At 39.0% G+C, this 22,481-nt stretch overlaps 1 protein-coding gene across 4 annotated transcripts in view; it reads left to right on the top strand.

The window, feature by feature from the left end:
* LOC126175965 (pericentriolar material 1 protein-like) overlaps window positions 1-22,481 on the top strand; it is a 405,228-nt gene that overhangs the window by 250,691 nt on the left and 132,056 nt on the right. For all 4 annotated transcript variants that reach the window (XM_049923056.1, XM_049923053.1, XM_049923054.1 and 1 more), the window contains 3 exons: window positions 9,014-9,113; window positions 14,423-14,485; window positions 20,444-20,506. In XM_049923056.1, the coding sequence (XP_049779013.1) occupies window positions 9,014-9,113; window positions 14,423-14,485; window positions 20,444-20,506 (226 nt within the window). The remainder of the gene's footprint in view (window positions 1-9,013; window positions 9,114-14,422; window positions 14,486-20,443; window positions 20,507-22,481) is intronic.

The raw sequence follows: 22,481 nt of genomic DNA, 5'->3' as shown, positions 1-22,481 counted from the left end.
TAAATTGCTTGTGCAGTGCTGTAAACATGAATATATGGATGCAGCTAGTAATCCTCATTTGAGTCTTGTAAAAATACAACAATGCTAAGACTCCTGCAATCATTTGACTGATAGCTTTTTATATCATCAACAACTTGTCTATCTCAGGAAACTGTTCTAAGTTGGGATTATACATAATGAATTCAGCAGTTGCCGTATTCATAAATAATTTTTCAGAGCTCAGTAAAAAGACATAATGCGTTTGAACTCTATTATTATAGTACTTAGTTATACGACAACAGAATAAATTCAACCATTATTCATTTGTTTCCCACATATGCAAATAGTGTGTTTGCTGCAACCATTTTCTCAGCATATTTAGATGTGTGTGATTGATACTGATGTAGTTCATAAGGAAATTGGTAACTACAGTATATAAAATTATATGTTTTATAACATTCTTCCATACTTATTCATCAGTGTGTCAGTTTCTACTAGAGTTGACTTGTTCTCTTTGATTGCACTTGATACTTTCAGCAGCACAGTGAAGGCGTGCATTTTGCGCGTGCCTGTTTTGCTGAAGTTGAATGATGTGTGAAAGTGCATACTTTCCCCCTCTTGTACAGAATCTGATGCACAGTATGTCTGATAACAGCCAAGCAAGATCGACCTTTCTGTGAATCACACAGGTATTTAGTTGTGTGTTTCTTGCTGTGATGTCTGTTTACAATAAAAGAAGCATAGTGCTACATGTGTATTCTGGGCATCAAAGTCAGAAGATTATGTAGATAAAAATACAAGAACAAGCAAATTATTGTGTGGAAATGTGTGCCAATGGCAGTGAAGTTTGTTGTTCTTTTGTGTAGCCAGTTGTGGGTGAAAAGTCAGAATTTGAACAATTCCAAGCAGCTAATAAGTGGTATTATTGTGTTATTTCTACACTTCAGAAAATTCTGCTGTGTTAGAGAAAAAATAATAAAATTGAACATAACTACGTGGTCACTAAGTATATATCTACATCTACATGATTACTCTGCAATTCACGTTTAAGTGCTTGGCAGAAGGTACATCGAACCACAATCACACTATCTCTCTACCATTTCACTCCCGAACAGCCCACGGGAAAAACGAACACCTAAACCTTTCTGTTCGAGCTCTGATTTCTCTTATTTTATTTTGATGATCATTCCTACCTATGTATGTTGGGCTCAACAAAATATTTTCGCATTCTGAAGAGAAAGTTGGTGACTGAAATTTCGTAAACAGATCTCACCGCGACAAAAAACGTCTTTGCTTTAATGACTTCCATCCCAACTCGCGTATCATATCTGCCACACTCTTTCCACTATTACGTGATAATACAAAACGAGCTGCCCTTTTTTGCACCCTTTCGATGTCCTCCGTCAATCCCACCTGGTAAGGATCCCACACCACGCAGCAATATTCTAACAGAGGACGAACGAGTCTAGTGTAAGCTGTCTCTTTAGTGGACTTGTTGCATCTTCTAAGTGTCCTGCCAATGAAATGCAACCTTTGGCTCACCTTCCCCACAATATTATCTATGTGGTCTTTCCAACTGAAGTTATTCGTAATTTTAACACCCAGGTACTTAGTTGAATTGACAGCCTTGAGAATTGTACTATTTATCGAGTAATCGAATTCCAACGGATTTCTTTTGGAACTCATGTGGATCACCTCACACTTTACGTTATTTAGCGTCAACTGCCACGTGCCACACCATACAGCCATCTTTTCTAAATCGCGTTGCAACTGATACTGGTCTTCGGATGACCTTACTAGACGGTAAATTACAGCATCATCTGCGAACAACCTAAGAGAACTGCTCAGATTGTCACCCAGGTCATTTATATAGATCAGGACAGCAGAGGTCCCAGGTCGCTTCCCTGGGGAACACCTGATATCACTTCAGTTTTGCTCGATGATTTGCCGTCTATTACTACGAATTGTGACCTTCCTGACAGGAAATCACGAATCCAGTCGCACAATGATACCCCATAGGCCTGCAGCTTGATTAGAAGTCGCTTGTGAGGAACGGTGTCAAAAGCTTTCCGGAAATCTAGAAATACGAAATCAACTTGAGATCCCCTGTTGATAGCGGCCATTACTTCGTGCGAATAAAGAGCTAGCTGCATTGCACAAGAAGGATGTTTTCTGAAACCATGCTGATTATGTATCAACAGATCGTTCCCTTCGTGGTGATTCATAATGTTTGAGTACAGTATATGCTCCAAAACCCTACTGCAAACCAACGTCAATGATATACGTCTGTAGTTCGATGGATTACTCCTACTACCCTCCTTCAACACTGGTGCGACCTGCGCAATTTTCCAATCTGTAGGTACAGATCTATCGGTGAGCAAGCAGTTGTATATGATTGCTAAGTAGGGAGCTATTTTATCAGCATAATGTGAAAAGAATCTAATCGGTATACAATCTGGACCTTCAGACTTGCCCGTATCAAGCGATTTGAGTTGCTTCGCACCCCCTAAGGTATCTACTTCGAAGAAACTCAAGCTAGCAGCTGTTCGTGTTTCAAATTCTGGAATACTCCATTTGTCTTCCCTGGTGAAGGAATTTCAGAAAACTGCGTTCAATAACTCCGCTTTAGCAGCACAGTCGTCGGTAACAGTACCATCGGCACTGCGCAGCGGAGGTATTGACTGCGTCTTGCCATTTGTGTACTTTAGATATGACCAGAATTTCTTCGGATTTTCTACCAAATTTCGAGACAATGTTTCGTTGTGGAACCTATTAAAGGCATCTCGCGTTGAAGTCCGTGCCCAATTACGTGCATCTGTAAATTTTAGCCAATCTTCGGGATTTCGCGTGCTTTTTCCGTTGCCTCTGCAACAGCGTTCGGACCTGTTTTGTGTACCATGGGGGATCAGTTCCATCTCTTACCAATTTATGAGGTATGAATCTCTCAATTGCTGTTGCTACTATATCTTTGAATTTGAGCCACATCTCGTCTACATTTGCATAGTCAGTTCGGAAGGAATGGAGATTGTCTCTTAGGAAGGCTTCTAGTGACACTTTATCTGCTTTTTTAAATAAAATTATTTTGCGTTTGTTTCTGGTGGATTTGGAAGAAGCGGTATTGAGCCTAGCTACAACGACCTTGTGATCACTAATCCCTGTATCAGTCATGATGCTCTCTATTAGCTCTGGATTGTCTGTGGCTAAGAGGTCAAGTGTGTTTTCGCAACCATTTACAATTTGCGTAGGTTCGTGGACTAACTGCTCGAAATAATTTTCGGAGAAAGCATTTAGGACAATCTCGGAAGATGTTTTCTGCCTACCACTGGTTTTGAACAAGTATTTTTGCCAACATATCGAGGGAAGGTTGAAGTCCCCACCAACTATAACAGTATGAGTGGGGTATTTGTTACGAGGCTCAAATTTTCTCAGAACTGTTCAGCAACTATATCATCGGAGTCTGAGGGTCGGTAGAAGGAGCCAATTATTAACTTAGTTCGGCTGTTAAGTATAACCTCCACCCATACCAATTCACACGGAGTATCTGCTTCGACTTCACTACAAGATAAACCACTACTGACAGACACAAACACTCCACCACCAATTCTGCCTAATCTATCTTTCCTGTAAAATATTTTGCAGTTTCAGGAACAATCACAAAAATGTTCTGGTTTCAAATCCAAAATACACGTAATCACTTTAAAGGTAATGGGGCATTATGCCTAGTCTTAATGTCTAGAGAAATTGCAATACACATAATCTTATCTTGCCTGGAAATACCCATAGTCAATTTTTCAAGTAGAATACCTAAGACTTGCAGTGACATTTTATTGAAAACACATTGATGTGACAGGTTGACATTATAATTCAAGTGTGTTCATTGCATCTATTCAGCCAACTTGGATACATACCCATTTGTTCCTGCACATATGCACTCAAATTCTAGGCATCATATGTACGTATCTTTATAGTCACCAGGGCCATAATGAGGGAGAAGTGAGATAATCCCCTGCCAGTGGCACAGGCACAGAGTTGGTCCAAAAACTGACTGGGAGAAAGAGGACAATATAAGAATTAACTGGAAGAGAGATGTGAGTTCTCCTATCCCTCGTGTTGCTGTATTCTGCCTATGAGAAGAAGCCTTTCCGTCTGCCCATGACGTAAACACAAAGTGTTGTCACAGTGTCATTTCTACAATGTCACTTCATCCTAAGAGCATCACAAAGAAAGAAATACTTCCAGATGTATTTCACTAATATGACTTATGTGGCAATAGTTGCTCAGGTCACTCAGAAGCCACCTACACAAAAAAAATGGTTCAAATGGCTCTGAGCACTATGGGACTCAACTGCTGAGGTCATTAGTCCCCTAGAGCTTAGAACTAGTTAAACCTAACTAACCTAAGGACATCACAAACATCCATGCCCGAGGCAGGATTCGAACCTGCGACCGTAGCGGTCCCCACCTACACAGCTCACTCATATTCAGCAGCAGAGTTCTTGCTACTACTTTGCTCCAGTATTGTGGGATATCAAAGTCCAGTGGGAGACGCTCCACTAATGGCCCTGACACCTCTTCCAGAGCCACACAGTTGGTCTGCCTGCTGGGCCGTCAACAGGGAAGTCTATAGTGTAGCAGCTATAAATGAACAAACTAGTCATGAACCTCACTCTTGACATGAAGATGATGAGTAGGAAGCTTGTCAGAATTCTGCTTACAACATGTTACAACTCGGCTGATAACCTGTGAAGATTTCATCAATGACATTTACAGTGAAAGGCTTCATTCCTATATATTTAAAAGAGGATTCATCATTTCTTCTTGTGTTTTCCTTCCCTTCAGGTTAAGCTCACATTTCATCCATAAGAGCCTTGACATGTACCACATTTCCTGGGGTTGTGTGAGACGTTCATTGATGACATTTTCCTGTGGTAGTCATTAAAGCCTTCATATGTTGGCCTATTGACAATCAAACATGTTTCATTTAGCATCTCTGTATTAATAATTCTGCGTCTTGTTATACATCTAAGTTACATATTTATCCAGTGATTGTTCAACTATTCTCCTAAATCCACAGTTCCCCTACATGCTCCTTGCCAAACTAAATGTTTCAAACTCCTCCTTGAACTGTGACACTGTGCATCTTTATCGGGTTTACTAAACAGGTAAGTCCTTCTATGTGTTTTATAGCCTTTTCTACTTTGGTGGTCATTGTTGCTAGAACTGTTTCAAGATCACTGATACTGCTTTCAACATGAACATCTCAAAGAAATCCAGTCTACTTTTTGCCATTAGATGTAATATATTTCTGAACTAATTGTTCTAGATAGTTTTGAGAGAAGGCCTGTAGTATTATTTCACAGGATGTCGTGTCATTCCCATCACTTTAAAAAAGTGTAACTATTGCAGTTGATTTCTGAATGAACATCTCAGTCTTTCTCTTCCAATGATTACAGTATGGTAGGGGAACATACTCACTACCGAGCTGAGATTTTCTCTGAATTTTCAGTTACATCAGCTACACAATTAAAATTTTTTACCCACTCAGTCGATGGAAGGAGAGGAGTTTGTATAGGTGGTCGGAGAGTGGAGTGTATAAGATTTGCAGACAACATTGTTGTGACGGCAGAGAGTGCAAGAGAGGTGGAACACATGTTAGATGATCTAAACTCAACAGTCGAAGAATATGGAATGAAGATTAACAAGAAGAAAACAAAAAGCATGGTAATTGGAGGAAAGAGGAGAAAATGTATGAAAATGGGGGAGAGGAAATAGAGCAAGTGAATAACTTCAGTTACTTGGGAAGTGTAATAATGGATGATACGTATTGCTCAACAGAAATTAGGAAAGGAATTGCATTGGCTAAAGAAGGATTCAAGAGGAAACAGAAATTACTTTGTGGACCACTAAACATAGATCTGAGGAAAAGACTTGCCAAATGTTGCATCTGGAGCATTGCACTATATGGTGCAGAGACCTGGACATTGAGTAAGGAAGAAGAAAGAAGATTGAAGGCACTAGAGATGTGGATATGGAGAAGAATGGAAAAAGTGAGATGGGAAGACTGAGTAAGGAATGAAGAAATATTAAGAAGAGTTGTAGAAGAAAGAAACATGCTGAAAGTTATCAGAAAGAGAAAACGGAACTGGATTGGACACTGTTTGAGGAGGGAATGTTTATTGAAGGAAGGAATAGAAGGAATGGTGAATGGAAAAAGAGGAAGATGACAAAGAAGATATCAAATGCTGGAGAATACAAAAGGAGACAAATATTCAGAAATGAAAAGACTGGCTATGGACAGAGAAAAGTGGAAGAGGCTCAACCCATGACAAGACCTGACTGTACTACTACTACTACTACTACTACTACTACTACTAAGTTGGTACTGATCTTGTTCAATCAATCTCACAAGGAGCTTCAGCTTCTATCTCTGTGAATTTGAGTTTCTTTTTTAGTGTGAAAGTTACATCACCTCCATTTTTTGTCAGCCTATACTATCAATAGACATTTAGATTCACCCCAAAAATGTCAGTGCTGTTAATTTTGGGTTTTAGCAGCCAGCATAATTTGTGGCACAACTTGGATAAAAGTGGAATCTATTGATCATACATATCCTAAGCTATCCATGAATTGTAAGACTGCTAATGAAAGGAACTATGGTGGTTAAAAATTGTAGAAGGCAACCAAAGCTTGACTACAGGAAGCGGGTTCAAATGGACATAACTAGCAGTAGTTTTCCAGATATGAAGAGGCTCTTGCGGGATAGGCTATCATAGAGGGATGTATCAAACCAGTCTTCAGCCTAAAGTCCACAACAACTGTCTCTCTCCATCTAAAATTATGTGAATTCACATTTATTATGGGAGCACTTTCTGGTACATGATTGCAAATACCTCCTCAGTTAGTCATTGGAGTTGTAATAGTCTCAAGGGGTGGTTGGGGGGCATTTGGGGTAAAGAGTGGGAGATATCTCTAGATTTTATGCTAACACTCTGGTGCTCATACAGCTATTATTATCTGACTGGATGGAGAGTCACCTAATCAAAAAGAATGCCTTGTCTGCACCATTCATACTTCACTGGGTAGCAGTCTCTGACGTGTTGTCCATCCCTGACCCATTCAATGGGACTTTACAGTTTACAACACTATGACACAAATCTAGGAAGTTGCAGTGTAACTTGTCACAGAACATTTAATGATTATTTTTCATTCCTTCAACTTGACTCAGAACCGAGCGGGCAGTGATCTGTGCTGGAGGCAATGCTGCAGATACTGAACTTTGTTGAAATTCCATGGGCAAGACTGGTTTCTCAACCCTCTTTGCAAGTCACTGGAATGATCTGAGAATGACATCAGAGTCCAGAAGGTAGGCATCATTTGTTCCAACATGCACCACAGTCTGCAGCTGGCTGCATCCTAATCCTTCAGTAGATACTGAAACAGCCTGTTCAACATGTTTGATGAGGCCTCTGGCCATACACACTTAGTGCACCTGGTGTTCTTTCCCATTCCTTTCTGTGGTAGCATTACTTGCCATACAGTTGAACTGCTGACAAGTAACAGATCCCTTCTCTTTGTGCTTGCTTCCCTCTGACACATGATGTGGCAGGCTTTCTAACAGATGAAATGTGTCTCATTGGCTCAAGTTCAGTTTCAGGGTGAGACGACAACACCTCACACTTGTTGGCTAGAGAATGAGTGACATACCCCAAGTTCTCCTTGATCCCTACCTCCCATACTCTGGATCCCAAAATCTTCCACTGAAATGTCACTCACAGTCGGGTAGGTGTGTAGTGATGTAGTGATGGATGCTATACTTCATGGAGATGGGACAGTATTCTCAGAATAGTATAGTACCTGTTCTATCTCGTGTGTATCTCTTTCTGTCTATTCTCTGCAGCTTCCAATCAATTGACAGCTCAGTTAGTTGCTTATGCACAACAAGTAATCTATCCTTTGTCTGAAAATAGCATTGTGGCAGGTGCAATGTTTTACACAGTAGTAAACAAATAAATATTAATTTCTGAATAGAAATTAGCTTCAAGAACTGAAGTGATTAACACGCAATAAAACACTAAAACAACAGCAAAATTTAGAATAAAATTTTCTGCTGCTCTGAAGCTACTTGGAATTTTGAGTCCTGAAATTTTTTCCTCTGCATTATGCTCACTATCGGACTTTTAAAGAGGGGAAAATTTATGACAGATGCAATCAATACACACTGCTATTGTAAGATGAAACTTGTATACAACAGTAAGTCAGTTATAATATGCATAGGACACTATTATACCACACCAACAATGAGGATTTGTGTTATAAGAATTTGAAAATGTGAAATGAAAACTCACATGCACATATCAAAAAAGATGCCAGATAAGTTGAAGAGAAATAAAATCACATTGATACTGGTACACTGTTATGTTATTTACGTCCTAGTTACTCATGAAGATTTTTAATGCATACTCTGTGGCCCGTTTTGATATTCTGTGTTTAATATGTGCTTTGTTGAACCCATTTTTTGTTGGAATCAAGACACTTCTCATTTTGACACAATGTATAATTGCACATTTACTGTTTTACTGTGTTAAGAGAGCAAGAATATGAACTGGAACAAAGAATAAATCAAAATAAGAAATGCTATATAGCTTTTATTAATCTACAAAAACCTTTTGGTAGTGGCAGCTGAAGGCATCTTTCAAAGAAATGAGAGAGAAATGTTTATATAGTATAAACTATGGGTATCTCTTATTGAACAGTTATGAAGATACAATCACGGCACATCATTTCCAAAAGGATGCCCTGAATTCTACCCCCCAATTTCAAGAAACAAAATCAAATATAATTTTCAAGTGTGACATAGAGCTCTGCCAGGCTTCAGTAGTCTATTTACATATAATGAAAAGTATGATTGATTTTAACAGCAGTGATATAGTATGTGTCATGTATTCAGCTATATATAGAAAAAAAAATCCTGAATTTGTAACACACATGCTACTGTTCTTGGAGGAAAGGCATCTTATTTTCTCATTCTTTCCAGACTGCGAGATGTTGGGGAAGAATTGCTCACTGCAATTGCTGAAGTTGTGCAGAGTGAACTGACCTTTTTGCGTTTTGTGGACACTGTTCGGAGAGACGAGGTAGGTTAGAATGACAAAAGTGTTATTGTTAGTGCTAGTGTGATATTAGCTCACCTCTCCAAATCACTTTGTAAACATTCTTTTCTTCTTTGTTGTAAGTTTGTTATCAAGCCAATATTTCATTACTCTGATACTGTTTTGTCCGCCGCTCGTGGTCTTGCGGTAGCGTTCTCGCTTCCCGAGCACGGGGTCCCGGGTTCGATTCCCGGCGGGGTCAGGGATTTTCACCTGCCTCGAGATGACTGGGTGTTTTTGTTGTCCTCATCATTTCATCATCATCCAGAAAAGTGGCGAAATTGGACTGAGCAAAGATTGGGTAATTGTACGGGCGCTGATAACCACGCAGTTGAGCGCCCCACAAACCAAACATCATCATCATCATCACGATACTGTTACATTGAGACCACAATCAAATCCAAATCTGAAGGCAGCGTTTATAATGGAGCACAACATTTAGAACTGAAAGCATGTTTATTACTAAGGGAGAGTGCAGCTGTATATACAAACTGAATGTTCCAGAATATACAGTACAGCAATTGCAAACATAAGCTATTTGGAGAATTTTCCAGACATGATAACTACTAAATCACAACTAATTTCTGGTCAGATTTGAACTGGTGACCTGCAGCACACCAACCAGCAGTGCTAACCACTATGCTGTGCTGCATGCTTCACAGCTTGTGGCATTGCTCCCTCTCCTGGTGAAACAGCAACTTGCCATTTCAGAAGTTCTCATTGTAGCTGCCTACAGCACTCTGAATTCAGACCTTGTCAGTGGTCCTCTGTACAGCAGCATTGACTGAGTGTTGCATTCTCGTTGTGTTGTTACATCCTCTTCATTATGACGAGCATCAAAGGCAGCACCTCACACCAAAGATTTGTGATTGTCAAGTAGGTCTTCAGTTTCGTTGAACCTCCCATCATTGACCTGCACCTCTGGACTGTATTAAGGCTATGTAGGACAGATATGGACAATGTCTCTGCACTTTTATCTTCTTGATGAAGGGTCTCAATTCTTGACTTCATATGTGACATCTGACAAGTGATGAAGGATACAATAATGGCCGAAAGTAGCACTTCAGTAACTTTTCAGATAGTCCTACTTTCCACACAGGCGTAAAAATCCATACAAAGTCCTTGGGCTATATCTCACTGGTTGGAGCTTTGCATTGTAGTGCTCTCAGTCTTTCTCACAGGCATTTGGGATCCATATGCAAGCCAACTACATTGCTTTTTCAGTTCTGTTGATGAGGTATTTCACACAGTCATATTGAGTATCATCTGGTTGAAATGGGTACAGTGTATCCATTCTCGTTTTAGCTTCACAACCATGGATCAGGAAGAATGGTGTGAAATCTCTTTAGTGCCTTGCATTGCTGTGTTGTTTGCGAATGTCACAGCAGGCTGTATTCTGTGCCAAACGCTCTGTTTGACATCGCTATACAAAGAGAGTATATTTGCCAGTGTTGCCAATGTCTTATGTTAAAGCATTCTGTGCAGCCATTCATCTGCAGATGGTAGGTAACTTTCATCCTGTGGGTAATGTCAGAGTGTATAATAATTTTGGATGCTAGTCTTGACCAGAAACCTTTTCCACAATCAGAGGTTACCACACAGGTTGGTCTGTGCTTCAAAATGACATCTTCTGCAATGAATTTTGCAATTACTGGAGTTTTGTCAGTTGGCACAGCTTTAGTGACAGCATAGTAAATGAAGCAGTCAGTGCAGACTATCATCCATCGATTTCCGTTTGTCGACTTTGGGAAAACCTGCAAGAGTTCGATCCCAATTCAGTGGAATGACACTGCTGCAGGCAAGATTGGTACCACACACCCCAGGGATAATTATTGCATGTGCTTCCATCACTGTCATTCCTTACACATAGTGTCTTCACAGATCAGAAGAGACATGGTAAGTGATACCTGCATCTGATACTGTCTAGAGTCTCCACGAATCCCAGGTGACCAGACGCGGGAGCATCATGGAAATACTTCAAGACAGCTGGCTGTAGAGGAACTGGGGTGATGAGCAACCATTGGATCTTGGCTCCTCTTACATGATGTTCTGTTTATGAACTGGAATTCTCCTTTGATTCATTCCTCCTCTTTGAATGCTTCTTTGGTTTTCATCAGTGGTGTAATTTCCCTGTGTTCATCAGCAGTGTCAGTTAATGTGTCGATGTCTCAGATTTCATCCACGCTGCTGTGTTCCACGAAAAGATTCCTTGAAAAGCATTCAGCATTCTTGTGCTTTCTTCCATTTTTGTATAGCACTGTGATGTACTCCTGAAGTCTCAGTGCCCATCTTGCCAGTCGACCCAATGGATCCTTCAGGCTTGTCAGCCAACAGAGAGAATGGTGGCCACGATGAATGGTTTGCCAAATGAATATGGTTGGAGGTTTAAATGGCCCAAACAATAGCACGATGTTGTAGAGCAGTTCATCTTTGACTTGGAGAGTGCTCTAGAACAATAAGCTACTGTCTTTTCAGCATCTTCCTGAATTTGTACTAGAACTGCCCCTATCCCAAAACTGCTATCATAGGTGTGAATTGCTGTCTCAGCATTCTAGCATGCTAGAACTGGAGATGACGATAGTGCCTCCTTAAGATAAGGAAAACTCTTTCTTCCTCCTCATTCCAGGAAAATTTGGAACTTTGCTGCCATAGTTCTTGCAAGGGATGTACCTTGATACAGATGTCCTTCATGAAATGAAATGCCATAGTACAAGCACTTTTTGAGAAAACTTCACACTTCGCAAATGTGTTGAGGAGTCAGAAAATCTCTGACTGCTGTTATTTTCTCTGGACTGGGATGGGCTCAGTTGCCATACATTATATGCCCAAGATTTTTATTTTTTTGGCAATGAAGAGGCACTTCATTTGGATTCAGGTGAGGATGCTCTAATATGGCTGTCTTAGATGTTCTTCAAATGTCTCCAAAACTATAACGATGTTATCCAGGTAGCACAGACACATCATCCATTGAAGGTGTAGAAGCTGGTTGTCCACCACATTGTTGAAGGTGGCTGGAGCATTACACACTCCAAATGGCGTAACTTTAAACCCATAGAAGCCATCAAGAATTATGAAGGCAGCCTCTTCCCAGTTAGCCTCGTCGACATTGTTTTACCAGTAGTCTGTCTGCATGTTCATAGCTGAGAAATACTTTGATCCTTTTTAAGAAGTCTGGGTTTGAACCATGGACCTTGCCGTTGGTGGGGAGGCTTGCGTGCCTCAGCGATACAGATAGCCGTACCGTAGGTACAACCACAACAGAGGGGTATCTGCTGAGGGGCCAGACAAACGTGTAGTTCCTGAAGAGGGGCAGCAGCCTTTTCAGTAGTTGCAACAGTCTGGTTGATTGACTGATCTGGCCTTGTAACAATAACCAAAACGGCCTTGCTGTGCTGGTACTGCGAACGGCTGAAAGCAAGGGGAAACTACGGCCGTAATTTTTCCCGAGGACATGCAGCTCTACTGTATGATTAAATGATGGCATCCTCTTGGGTAAAATATTCCGGAGGTAAAATAGTCCCCCATTCGGATCTCCGGGCGGGGACTACTCAGGAGGACGTCGTTATCAGGAGAAAGAAAACTGGCGTTCTACGGATCGGAGCGTGGAATGTCAGATCACTTAATCGGGCAGGTAGGTTAGAAAATTTAAAAAGGGAAATGGATAGGTTAAGGGTGTAGGTTGCAGTAGGTACTGGGAGATGAAGAAGCTTGCACAGGATAGAGTAGCATGGAGAGCTGCATCAAACCAGTCTCAGGACTGAAGACCACAACAACAACAGGATGTCATCAGTGCATGGCAATGGATAGACTGCTTTCTTTGTGAGTGATAGCATAAAGGACTCCCAGAAAATCCAGTGATATAATTTTGCACATTTTCATCACTTCCTTCCATATTATCTGTTGTTCAACCAAGGACATTCTATGTGAATGCTGGTTATTTGGTGGATAAACCCCAGTGCTGATATGATTTACCAAGGGCCGTATGGTCTGTCTTTTCTCCACTGTGGATTTAAAAACATCCAAAAATTGACACAGAATGGCTATCACTTCCAACATTGTTCCTGAATTAAGACAGATCCTATTGGCAATTCGATAGTAGTGGAGCAGAACACTTTGCTGATGACACTAAGCTGCCCTTCCTTTGACCCCAGTGCCCAAAAACATTGGCTATGTGTGCTTGTGTGAATGTGTATGTGTTTCTATTTCAGAAGAAAGATTTTGTGTGTAAGCTTAAATATTTTAGCATTTTCCTCTATGTCATGATTAGCAATCTACCATTTCCATATGGTTGTTATTCTATCCTGAAATTTCCATTTTTGCTTATTTATTTCCTGTCATTTTTGATGAGATACTGTAATAATCGTTGATTTTGGAACTTACAAATTTGTAAGTGGTATATAAATAAGTGACTATACTATTACATGCAGAAATGCAACATATATGATGAAATGATTATGCTGTTCAAACTACACATGCTCAGATGACTAATACAGTGACAGCCCCTGCCTACTCCTTATTACCTTCATTCTCATGTGGATGATGGTGAATTTGTGTACTATCACTTATAGTGATCCCTCTTAAGAATTTTTATCATCCACAAAGTGCTGTTGTAATTTTTTATGCAAATATTTATTTGATACATCTCACATTTTCTCATAATTTGTTTCAGCATCTGCTATACTCACTCTTCTGGGAATTTGTTCAGTTGTGAATTATTGCAACCATTGAGACATGACTAATGTAAAAGTGATATGCTACTTCATTAATGACACAGCCTCACTTAAACTTTTCTGTCTATTCATACTTATTTGTCTTGACCAAAGCACGTGTGCACAAGTTTCCACAAAATGCTGACCACAGAAACAATTTTAGACTTAAGAGAGTAAACCATTGTAGTTTCTTATTGTGGTTTCCATGTGAACCGTGCATTGTTGCGGTAAAATATTCTTTTATGTTTAGCTGCACCATTACAAACATTACATTGAGTTATACTGATACAACACTGGGTAGATGATTGCATTCATAGTACACATTTTATCTCTTCATGCTAATGATTGAAGTAATGCAGCGTATTACACTCATGCACTTGTGTCACAAGGAAGGAACAATTAACTGTCTTTTTTACATTTGATGTAGACCTGTATATACTCCCAAGGAAAGTTCTTAATGTTACAGGTATAGATTATTAGTTAATTTTTATAACTGTATCGTATATACAGTATTCAGATCCAATATTTTGCGCACTGCAACATAATTATCATCCTATTTCCTTTTTGTTGATTTGTTTTTCCCAGGAGCCATCTGGACCTGTGACCACTGAGAATATTACAGAGACTTTCAGCGTAACAGACAATCCGGTATGTACAAAACAAAGTTTAAATATAATATTTTCTCACACAAAAAAGACCAAAACTCCATCTAATTTATAAATCACATTTTAAATAATAATCCTGTAATATCTATCAATCAAAATAATACAAATTTATGGAATCTTCCGTTCTTAACGTTTCTCAGCCAAATCTGAAAGCTGTTGAAAATAGATATAATAGATCTCACGGAGTAACAGGGATATAACTTGTGTAGAAACCAGACTGCAGTTATAGGAGTAGAAGGACATAGAGGCAGTAATTGAGAAGGGAGTGAGACAGGGTTGTAGACTTTCCCTGATATTGTTCTGTCTGTATGTTTGGCAGATGCCAAAAGAAACCAAGGAGAACTTTGGAAAGACGATTAAAGTTCAGGGTAAAGAAAGGTCTCTTTTGTCATTGTAATTCTGTAAGAGACAGTGAAGGACCTGGTACAGCAGTTAAGCAGAATTGTCTTGCATAGCAGGAAAAGCATTAGAAAAAGAGGAATTTTTTTAGCATCTAATGTAAGTTTATATGTTAGGTAGTCTTTTCTGAAGGTATTTGTCTGTGGTGTAGCCTTGTACAAAGTGAAACGTGGCCAATAAGCTGTTCAGGCAAGAAGTGAACAGAAGCTTTTGAAATGAGGCACTATAGAAGAATACTGAGGTTTAGATGGGTAGATTGAAAAATGAATAAGGACGTTCTAAATCAAACTGGGCAAAAAGAAATTTATTGCACATCTTAACTAAAAAAAGGGATCGATTGATAGAATGGATACTGAGATATCGAGGAATAATCAGTATGGTAATAGAGGGAAATATGAGGGTTGAAATATGTGGAGGGAAGCCAAGAGATGAATACAGTAAGCAGATTCAAATGGATGTTTGCAGTACTTATTCAGAGATGAAGAGGCTTGCACGGAGTAGACTACCATGCAGAGCTGCGTCAAACCAGTCTCCAGTCTGAAGACCACAGCAACAACACATGTTGATGAAATATTTGCAAATATGAAATGAGGTCCAATTACCTCTGAAGTATGATTTTCTCTGTATCTGTCACATATTACTATCTGCAGTTGGAGATGGCAGTGGTATATCAGAAGCCTTTTAACCACCTGAATTTGTTCAGTAGGGGGAGAATACCTTGTAACTTCTGATAAGTAGCCTGTGTGGCAGTGACTTCAATTTAATTTGAAATCTCTCTCCAAATTGTATGGACTGATTCTACAATCTACTGTTGATGGTGATCCATTGGTCTGTTCTATTAGTGCTCTGTGAGATTAATGGGCAGCTTCCTGACACCAGATTTCACTTGGTTCTTTTTATTTTTTTCCCCAGTAATTTGACTTTACATTTCACAAAAGCTTAGTATAGTGGGACGGCATCTAAGTGTTTCACATGTGATGTGTCATTGATGATGTATGCTTACCTATTCCCTCTTAATAACATTTTCTGGTTTTGATTTGTAACAAAACAATAATCAAATATTTTCTGTGGCCACCACTAGAATTAGGCAGTGGCTAACCTTGATGAGAGGGAAAATATGCTATGCACATTGGGAACAGATTTGGTGTCAAGGAGATTACTATCTTTACATCTGAAGATATCATCTAATATCTCAGCAGTATCCTGGGACTGGATAAATAGTGTTACTTGGACACTAGTGAATAAGGCAGATCACTAAATGAAGCTTCATCGGACTCAAAAGTATGACCACATGATCCTCCAAATGTTGTAAGAAGATACACCATTGTGATGCATTGTATTTACTCTTGCTTGAAAGGTTCTGGGTGGTACAGTGATCTCTGTTTTAGAGAAACATCTGAAATTGACACCTACATCCAGGACTGCTCCAATCGAAGGCACTGCAACTGGAGTAGAATGGGAAGTATCAAGACTCCCAAGGGATGCTGCTTAGGAAATTAGGTGGAATGCCTGCCACTTTCTGGCTCAGTCTCCAAATAGTAAACTCAGCATCATGTTATTATGAAGTACTGCTCTCCATGACTTAAGACATGATAAGGATATGTTTATTTTGCCTTCCAACAAGGCTAATGCCACTGTCGTCATCTGTCCTGTACTGAATGTAATGGCAAGGTATTCAATTATTCTCCATATTGCCACTTAAATAATGACCCCAATGGACTAGATTCAGAGGAAATTCTAGACCTTTCTCAAGAAGAGTTCACATTCACCCTTGCCAGTAAGGGCTTGTGCCAATGAGACACTATCAAAAATCCGCATGGACTTTGTAGTTAAGCATCTTACATCACTACTGACACTCCTTGTATACAAATCTCTGAGCAAGTAGATGAGGTTACCATAGGGAGCCCTCACTCTCCCATGATGGTTTTGTTTTTAGAGGAAACAATTTAGCAACACACTACACAATGTTGTAGTGTATTGCAGACTCTCCTTCATAGAACACGTCGTCTCTGATACTGATAGTCCGTTAGGTGAGCTTCCGTATCCAAGATCTGAAAACAATTTTCCGACAGAGCAGCTATTCTAAAGAACAAATTTGTCACATATTCCACCAGGTGCAACCAGCTTGAGCGGCAAAATGAAGAACTGGAGGCACCCACTATCAAGGGTTTCATATCATATATTGGTGGTATTTTCTCAAAAATTGGGAGAATCCACCAGCAGCATAACATTAAATGTATATTTTGTCCAATTGCAAAACTGAGGAACTTGTTGGGCCCATCAAAGATTGTATCTTTCATAGGACATGATGCATATATGAGAGCCCATGTCATTGTTGAATGTCTTATAGTGACTAGACATTCTGCACAGTGCAAGGCCAGAGTGATGAAGAGCTTTATCATATTCACTTAGACCAACCAGATCAATGTACATTAGATGAGATTGCCTTTCCGCAGGGAGTGATGTACGAGAAGACAAAGATTATGCCTTCAGTTTCATACTTAAGGGATTGTGTGATAAAGAAAGCTGTATGTGTTTCTACAGAGGATAACTTTATCAATAGGGACTCAGAATTAAAGGACCAGGAAATGATAGTAATTGTAACAGCAGAAATTCTAAAAGGTAGTGTATGAGAGACACAATTAGCATTATTTAAACTGATGGAAAAAGGCAAGAAGAAGGAAAGTAGCAGTAATCACTAATCCACCCACTACACAAAAAACATGATGAAACTGATCTCAATGACGTTAGGAAGGGTGAGCAGGGGGCAGCGGGTACATCCTTAGTCCATGTAGCGTACAAAATCTTTTCTGCAGCTCTTTCCTGAAGAATTGAAGAAGAACTGGATGCAGAATCAGGAGAATATCAGGCAGAATTAGAAAAGGTATAGGTCATGTGCAGAATAAATCAGTAATCTGAAGCTAATATTTAAAGAAAGCTTTGAAATAGCTAAGTTATTGTGTGGATTTGTACATTTTAAAAAGCGGTATGTCTCTGTACACAGGCTAATTTTATTCAAAACCCTGGAATAATTTGCAGTAAATAAGAAAACACAGTAACATTTAAAAGAAACATTAACAAATACAAAATCCACCTTAAAATCATGGGAGAAATTTCTGACCTATTTGAGATAAAGGCAGGAATTAGACTAGTCAGTGGCTAGCTCCAATCTCATGTAAGTATATACTTGAAAAAGTGACGAGAGAATGGAGGAAGAAATTGGAAGAATCTAACATAAAAGAATGTAATACAATTTGGCATGAAAAGAGATAATCTCAAAACTGATTGCTAAGCATATGCGTACGTTTTAGCAGTTCTGGCAGACAGTATAAAGGTAGCACTAAGATGGATAGAAACACGTTGAAGAACAGGAAAAGTGGGACTAGAAATCTCATTCAAAATAATGGAAGTAATGAGAAACAACAAGATTACACTATCAAAATCAAACACAAAGTATGGAAATAACAGGAGAGGAGACAAATTTGAGTATTTAGGACTAATCATCCAGCACAGTGGAGGGGTGAAAGAAGCCACCAGGGCAAGATTGCAAAAGAAGCACTTATCATTTCATTTAACAAAAGATGTTTACAATAAAAGATCATTCTTTAGAAACACAAAAATTCATCATTACTAGACAGTAATTTGGCCTGAATACACATGTGCAATCAGAAACACTATTTTGGGATCAATAAAAGAAAATTAATAAAACAGACAAAATTAGGAAAAGAAGACTAATGCCATGTAGGCACATCCAAAGAAAAAGTTGTAGCAAACTGACTAAAGGAAGTTTTGCAGTATATTCAAAAACTGAAAAGCAAACCAAATTGGCTTAGGAAATCGTATAAAGACATAGAACAAACAGGCATAGATAAGCAAGAAATTGAAGACAGAACAAAATGCAGAAACAAAATGAAGAAGTGGGAAAATTTCCAAGACAGAACTGTCGAAAAAGAAGAAGAAGAAGAAGAAGAGACTCAAGATTCCATTTAAGTACAGTTAGAAATCCAGTGCTTGGTGCCCGATATTAAGAAAACCAAGAATTTCTGAGGACAGCCCTGCTGCACCATAGTGGAGGACCCACCTTGCTACCAGCTTTGGTTTGTTTCCTGGAAGTAGTGCCACCCAGCAGAAGCACTGGTGACCCAGTATGTGTGTATAGAAGACCACTCCTTGCTTCCTGATAGGGATCTGTGGGGTTGCTGCCACCATCCGTCTGGAAACAGATGAGATATCCTCATTGTGCATACCAGTAGCCACTTGATGATGTTGAACCATTGTGTCGATTAAATATTGTAAAATTTACACATTGTGATCTGGCAGCAAACCTGAGAAGCAACATTTTTCCACCAACAGTGATTCTGCTTAAGAATATTCCATCATCCACAAAGTGCTGTTCAAAAATTCATACCAATATGCAAATTTTCACATTTTCTCTTGACTTGTTTCAGTACCAGCTGTACGTACTCATTTGGGAACTCATTCAATCATGAATTATATCAGCTGTGACTAATGTAAAAGTGATTTGCCACTTCATTAACTGTGCACTCTTCCTTAACCCTTTCAGACCCGATTTTTTTTCTGGTGGAAAGAAAATTTTTATTTACATGGTAATGCTTGTAGGTGATTTTTTAATGATTTTAGAGGCAAGATTTATACAAAAATATGTACCTATTTTGAAAACATACTTTAGTGACGTAGCTTCTTATTATGGTGTACAATAACTTATTACAGAATATTCTCTATTGTAATAAATAGTGAAATGATCATTCAGTAATTACCATGCAAAATGACAATAGCAATATTCAATTATAAAGTGGAATATAGTGAACTAACCATATCTGTGTATTCTGGTGGTCATGGGCTGCTGCGTAATGTCAGAACCTGCTGCGCACTGCTATATCGACTTGCTGATATTTTCATAGGGATGCCCTACAGTTGGCAGCAGTTGCCCATGATGAAAAGGTTGAACATTCATGAATGTGTACCTCAGCTTTCCATTGGAAAAAAATACTTCTGTTATAGCTAAGGCACAGTAAAAGTTAATGTACAAAATTGTAGCCAAATGGTCTGAAAGGGTTAAACTTTTCTATCTATTTACAGGTATCTGTCTTGACCAGATCACCTTGTCTGTAATGTGCAGAAGGTCTCCAGAAAGTATTGGCCATGGAGACAATTTCAGACTGAAGAGAATGAACCACTGTACTTTCATATTATGATTTGTATGTGGACCTTGCACTGTTGTAATAAAATATTCTTGGATAGATGCTTGCATTCACAGCTATGTTTTTATCTATTCTTGCTTATACTGAATTATTGTAAGATGTATCAGTTTACAAAGCTCTGAAATAAGAAAAGCAAACTTTCCATTTTTATTTGATGCAGAGTTGTTTATATTTCCAAGGAATGTTTTCACTAGTTTTAAACATGTGGATTAATAGTTGTCCTTCATACTATTATTGAATTTACAATAATAAGATTTAATTATTTGCTCACTGCAGTATCATTATCATTGTATTTCCATTTTGTTATTTGTTTTTGCAAGGAACCAGCTGATCCTGTGACCACTGACAATATAGCAGAGAATTTTACCACAGCAAACAACCAGGTGTGTGCCAAAAAGTGTAAATATAGTACTTCCTCACACCAGACAGATCAAAAACTTCATCCACTGCATCCTTCACTTCTTAAATAATAGTCATTTAATACATACAAATCAAACTAATAAAAAAGTATCAAACAACAGAAAATATGGGATGAAATAAAAATATTAATAATAGAAATCAATCAATGGAAAATCTAGGATGGAATGTGACAGTATTATGAAAAGGAAAGTTACTATTCACCATATAATGGAGGTGCTGAGTCACAGATAGGCACAATGAAATGCTGTCAGAAATAAGTTTTCGGCCAGTATGACCTTCATCAAACTGTCATCTATTTTTGACAAAGATTGTGCTGGCTGAAAGCTTGTTTGTAACTCGGCAGCTCCGCTATATGGTGAGTAGCAACTTCCATTTTCATAATATAATATAATATAATTAGGCTAGATTTTTATGGAGGAGGCACTAAATGGCACATCATATTAATTAAATAAAGTGTGACATTTTGGATTCTGAACAATTCTCAGCCAAACCTGTAGGTTGTTAGTGTTTTATCCTTCATAAATGGAAATAATACATGTGGCTAAACTGCTTGCAAATATGAATCCTGGACTAATTACTGCTACAATATGTTTGTTTTTGCTTCTGTCACATTATATTTGATAATAATCTAGGTTTGTGCGTGATTTCTTAATCATGGTAATACGGTGATATGAGTGTAAGTTGTACATTAGAAGAAATTTTAACCACTTAAATTTTGTTCAACAATGGGAGGAGACCTCGTAGCTTATACCTTCTGATCAACATATTGTGTGGCAGTTTTGAAATTAATTAAAAATTTTTCCAAGTTGTTATAGGAGCTGCTAGCACAGACTACTGTTGTTAATAATCTGTTGGCCAGTTTCATTGTTGCTCAGTGAGAGGAGCAGGCAGTTTCTTGACATCAGGTTTCACCTGTTTGTTCCCAACTTATTCAACAATTCAGTGTAACATTTCACAAATACTTAATATAGTTGATCATTCTTCATGTATGATGTCATTTATATGTTGAAAGCATGCAGACTCAAATTGATTTTGCTACAGGAGAAAGATTTCAGATATCCCTTTGCTAGAATTCTTGTCTCCTATTCTTCTGAGAGGGCTAAGCCTGATGCGCTCCTTGTTCTTTCAAAAATTCTTGAAGAAGTTTAGTTAGCAGTTTTCTTGAGATAGTGTTTTCTGGTTTTCCTCTGTAACAAAAGAACAATCTAATATTAGAGTCTATTTTACACTGCCAGGGGAGGGGGAATTAGTGGAGTGGATCTGGAAAGACAATGTTGATTTTGATCTGATTACGACATATTCAGTTTGGGTCAGTAGATGTTCCGACAATGGTTTCAAAGACAACTGCCAACAGATAGCATAGTGGCATAGCTACCAGTGTGGTATCTGTGTCTACCCTTCAATAGGGTATGTCAAAGCCAGAAGGCTCATTGTGGTGCAGCTGTGTGAAGCAAGCAGGCAGCCCTGCCATGGAGATGCATTCATGCTTCCTACAGCCAAGTGAGCAAGTTTGGAAGATGTCAAATTGTGCTCTTCCGAGTGGCAGGATGCTCCTTCTGGAGAATTGCCACACAAATTGGATGTGCGGTGTCATTTGTTTAACAATGCTGGTATCAATGATCATGAGAACATTCTCACCTCCATAGATGAGGTTCTGGATGTCCACACAGCACAGACACCCAGCAGGATTGTCATACTGTAAGGACAACAGTGGCAGATCATACAGATACCACAGCACAAATAAGAGGACTTGTGAACCCAGACATGTCAACATGAACTGTTGCAAACCAGTTATTAGCATTGGGACTATGGGCACACCCACCTCCAGCCCATCTTCCACTCACATCACCACATTGACATGCACGGTTCGACCGGTGCTGTCAAAGGATCACTAGGAAAATGGAATAACATGCCATGGTCCTCAGTGATGAAAGCAGA

The sequence above is a fragment of the Schistocerca cancellata genome, chromosome 3 (assembly GCF_023864275.1).
Source record: "Schistocerca cancellata isolate TAMUIC-IGC-003103 chromosome 3, iqSchCanc2.1, whole genome shotgun sequence".
NCBI classification, from domain to species: Eukaryota; Metazoa; Arthropoda; class Insecta; order Orthoptera; family Acrididae; genus Schistocerca; species Schistocerca cancellata.
This window is presented reverse-complemented; position numbering and strand designations above follow the sequence as displayed.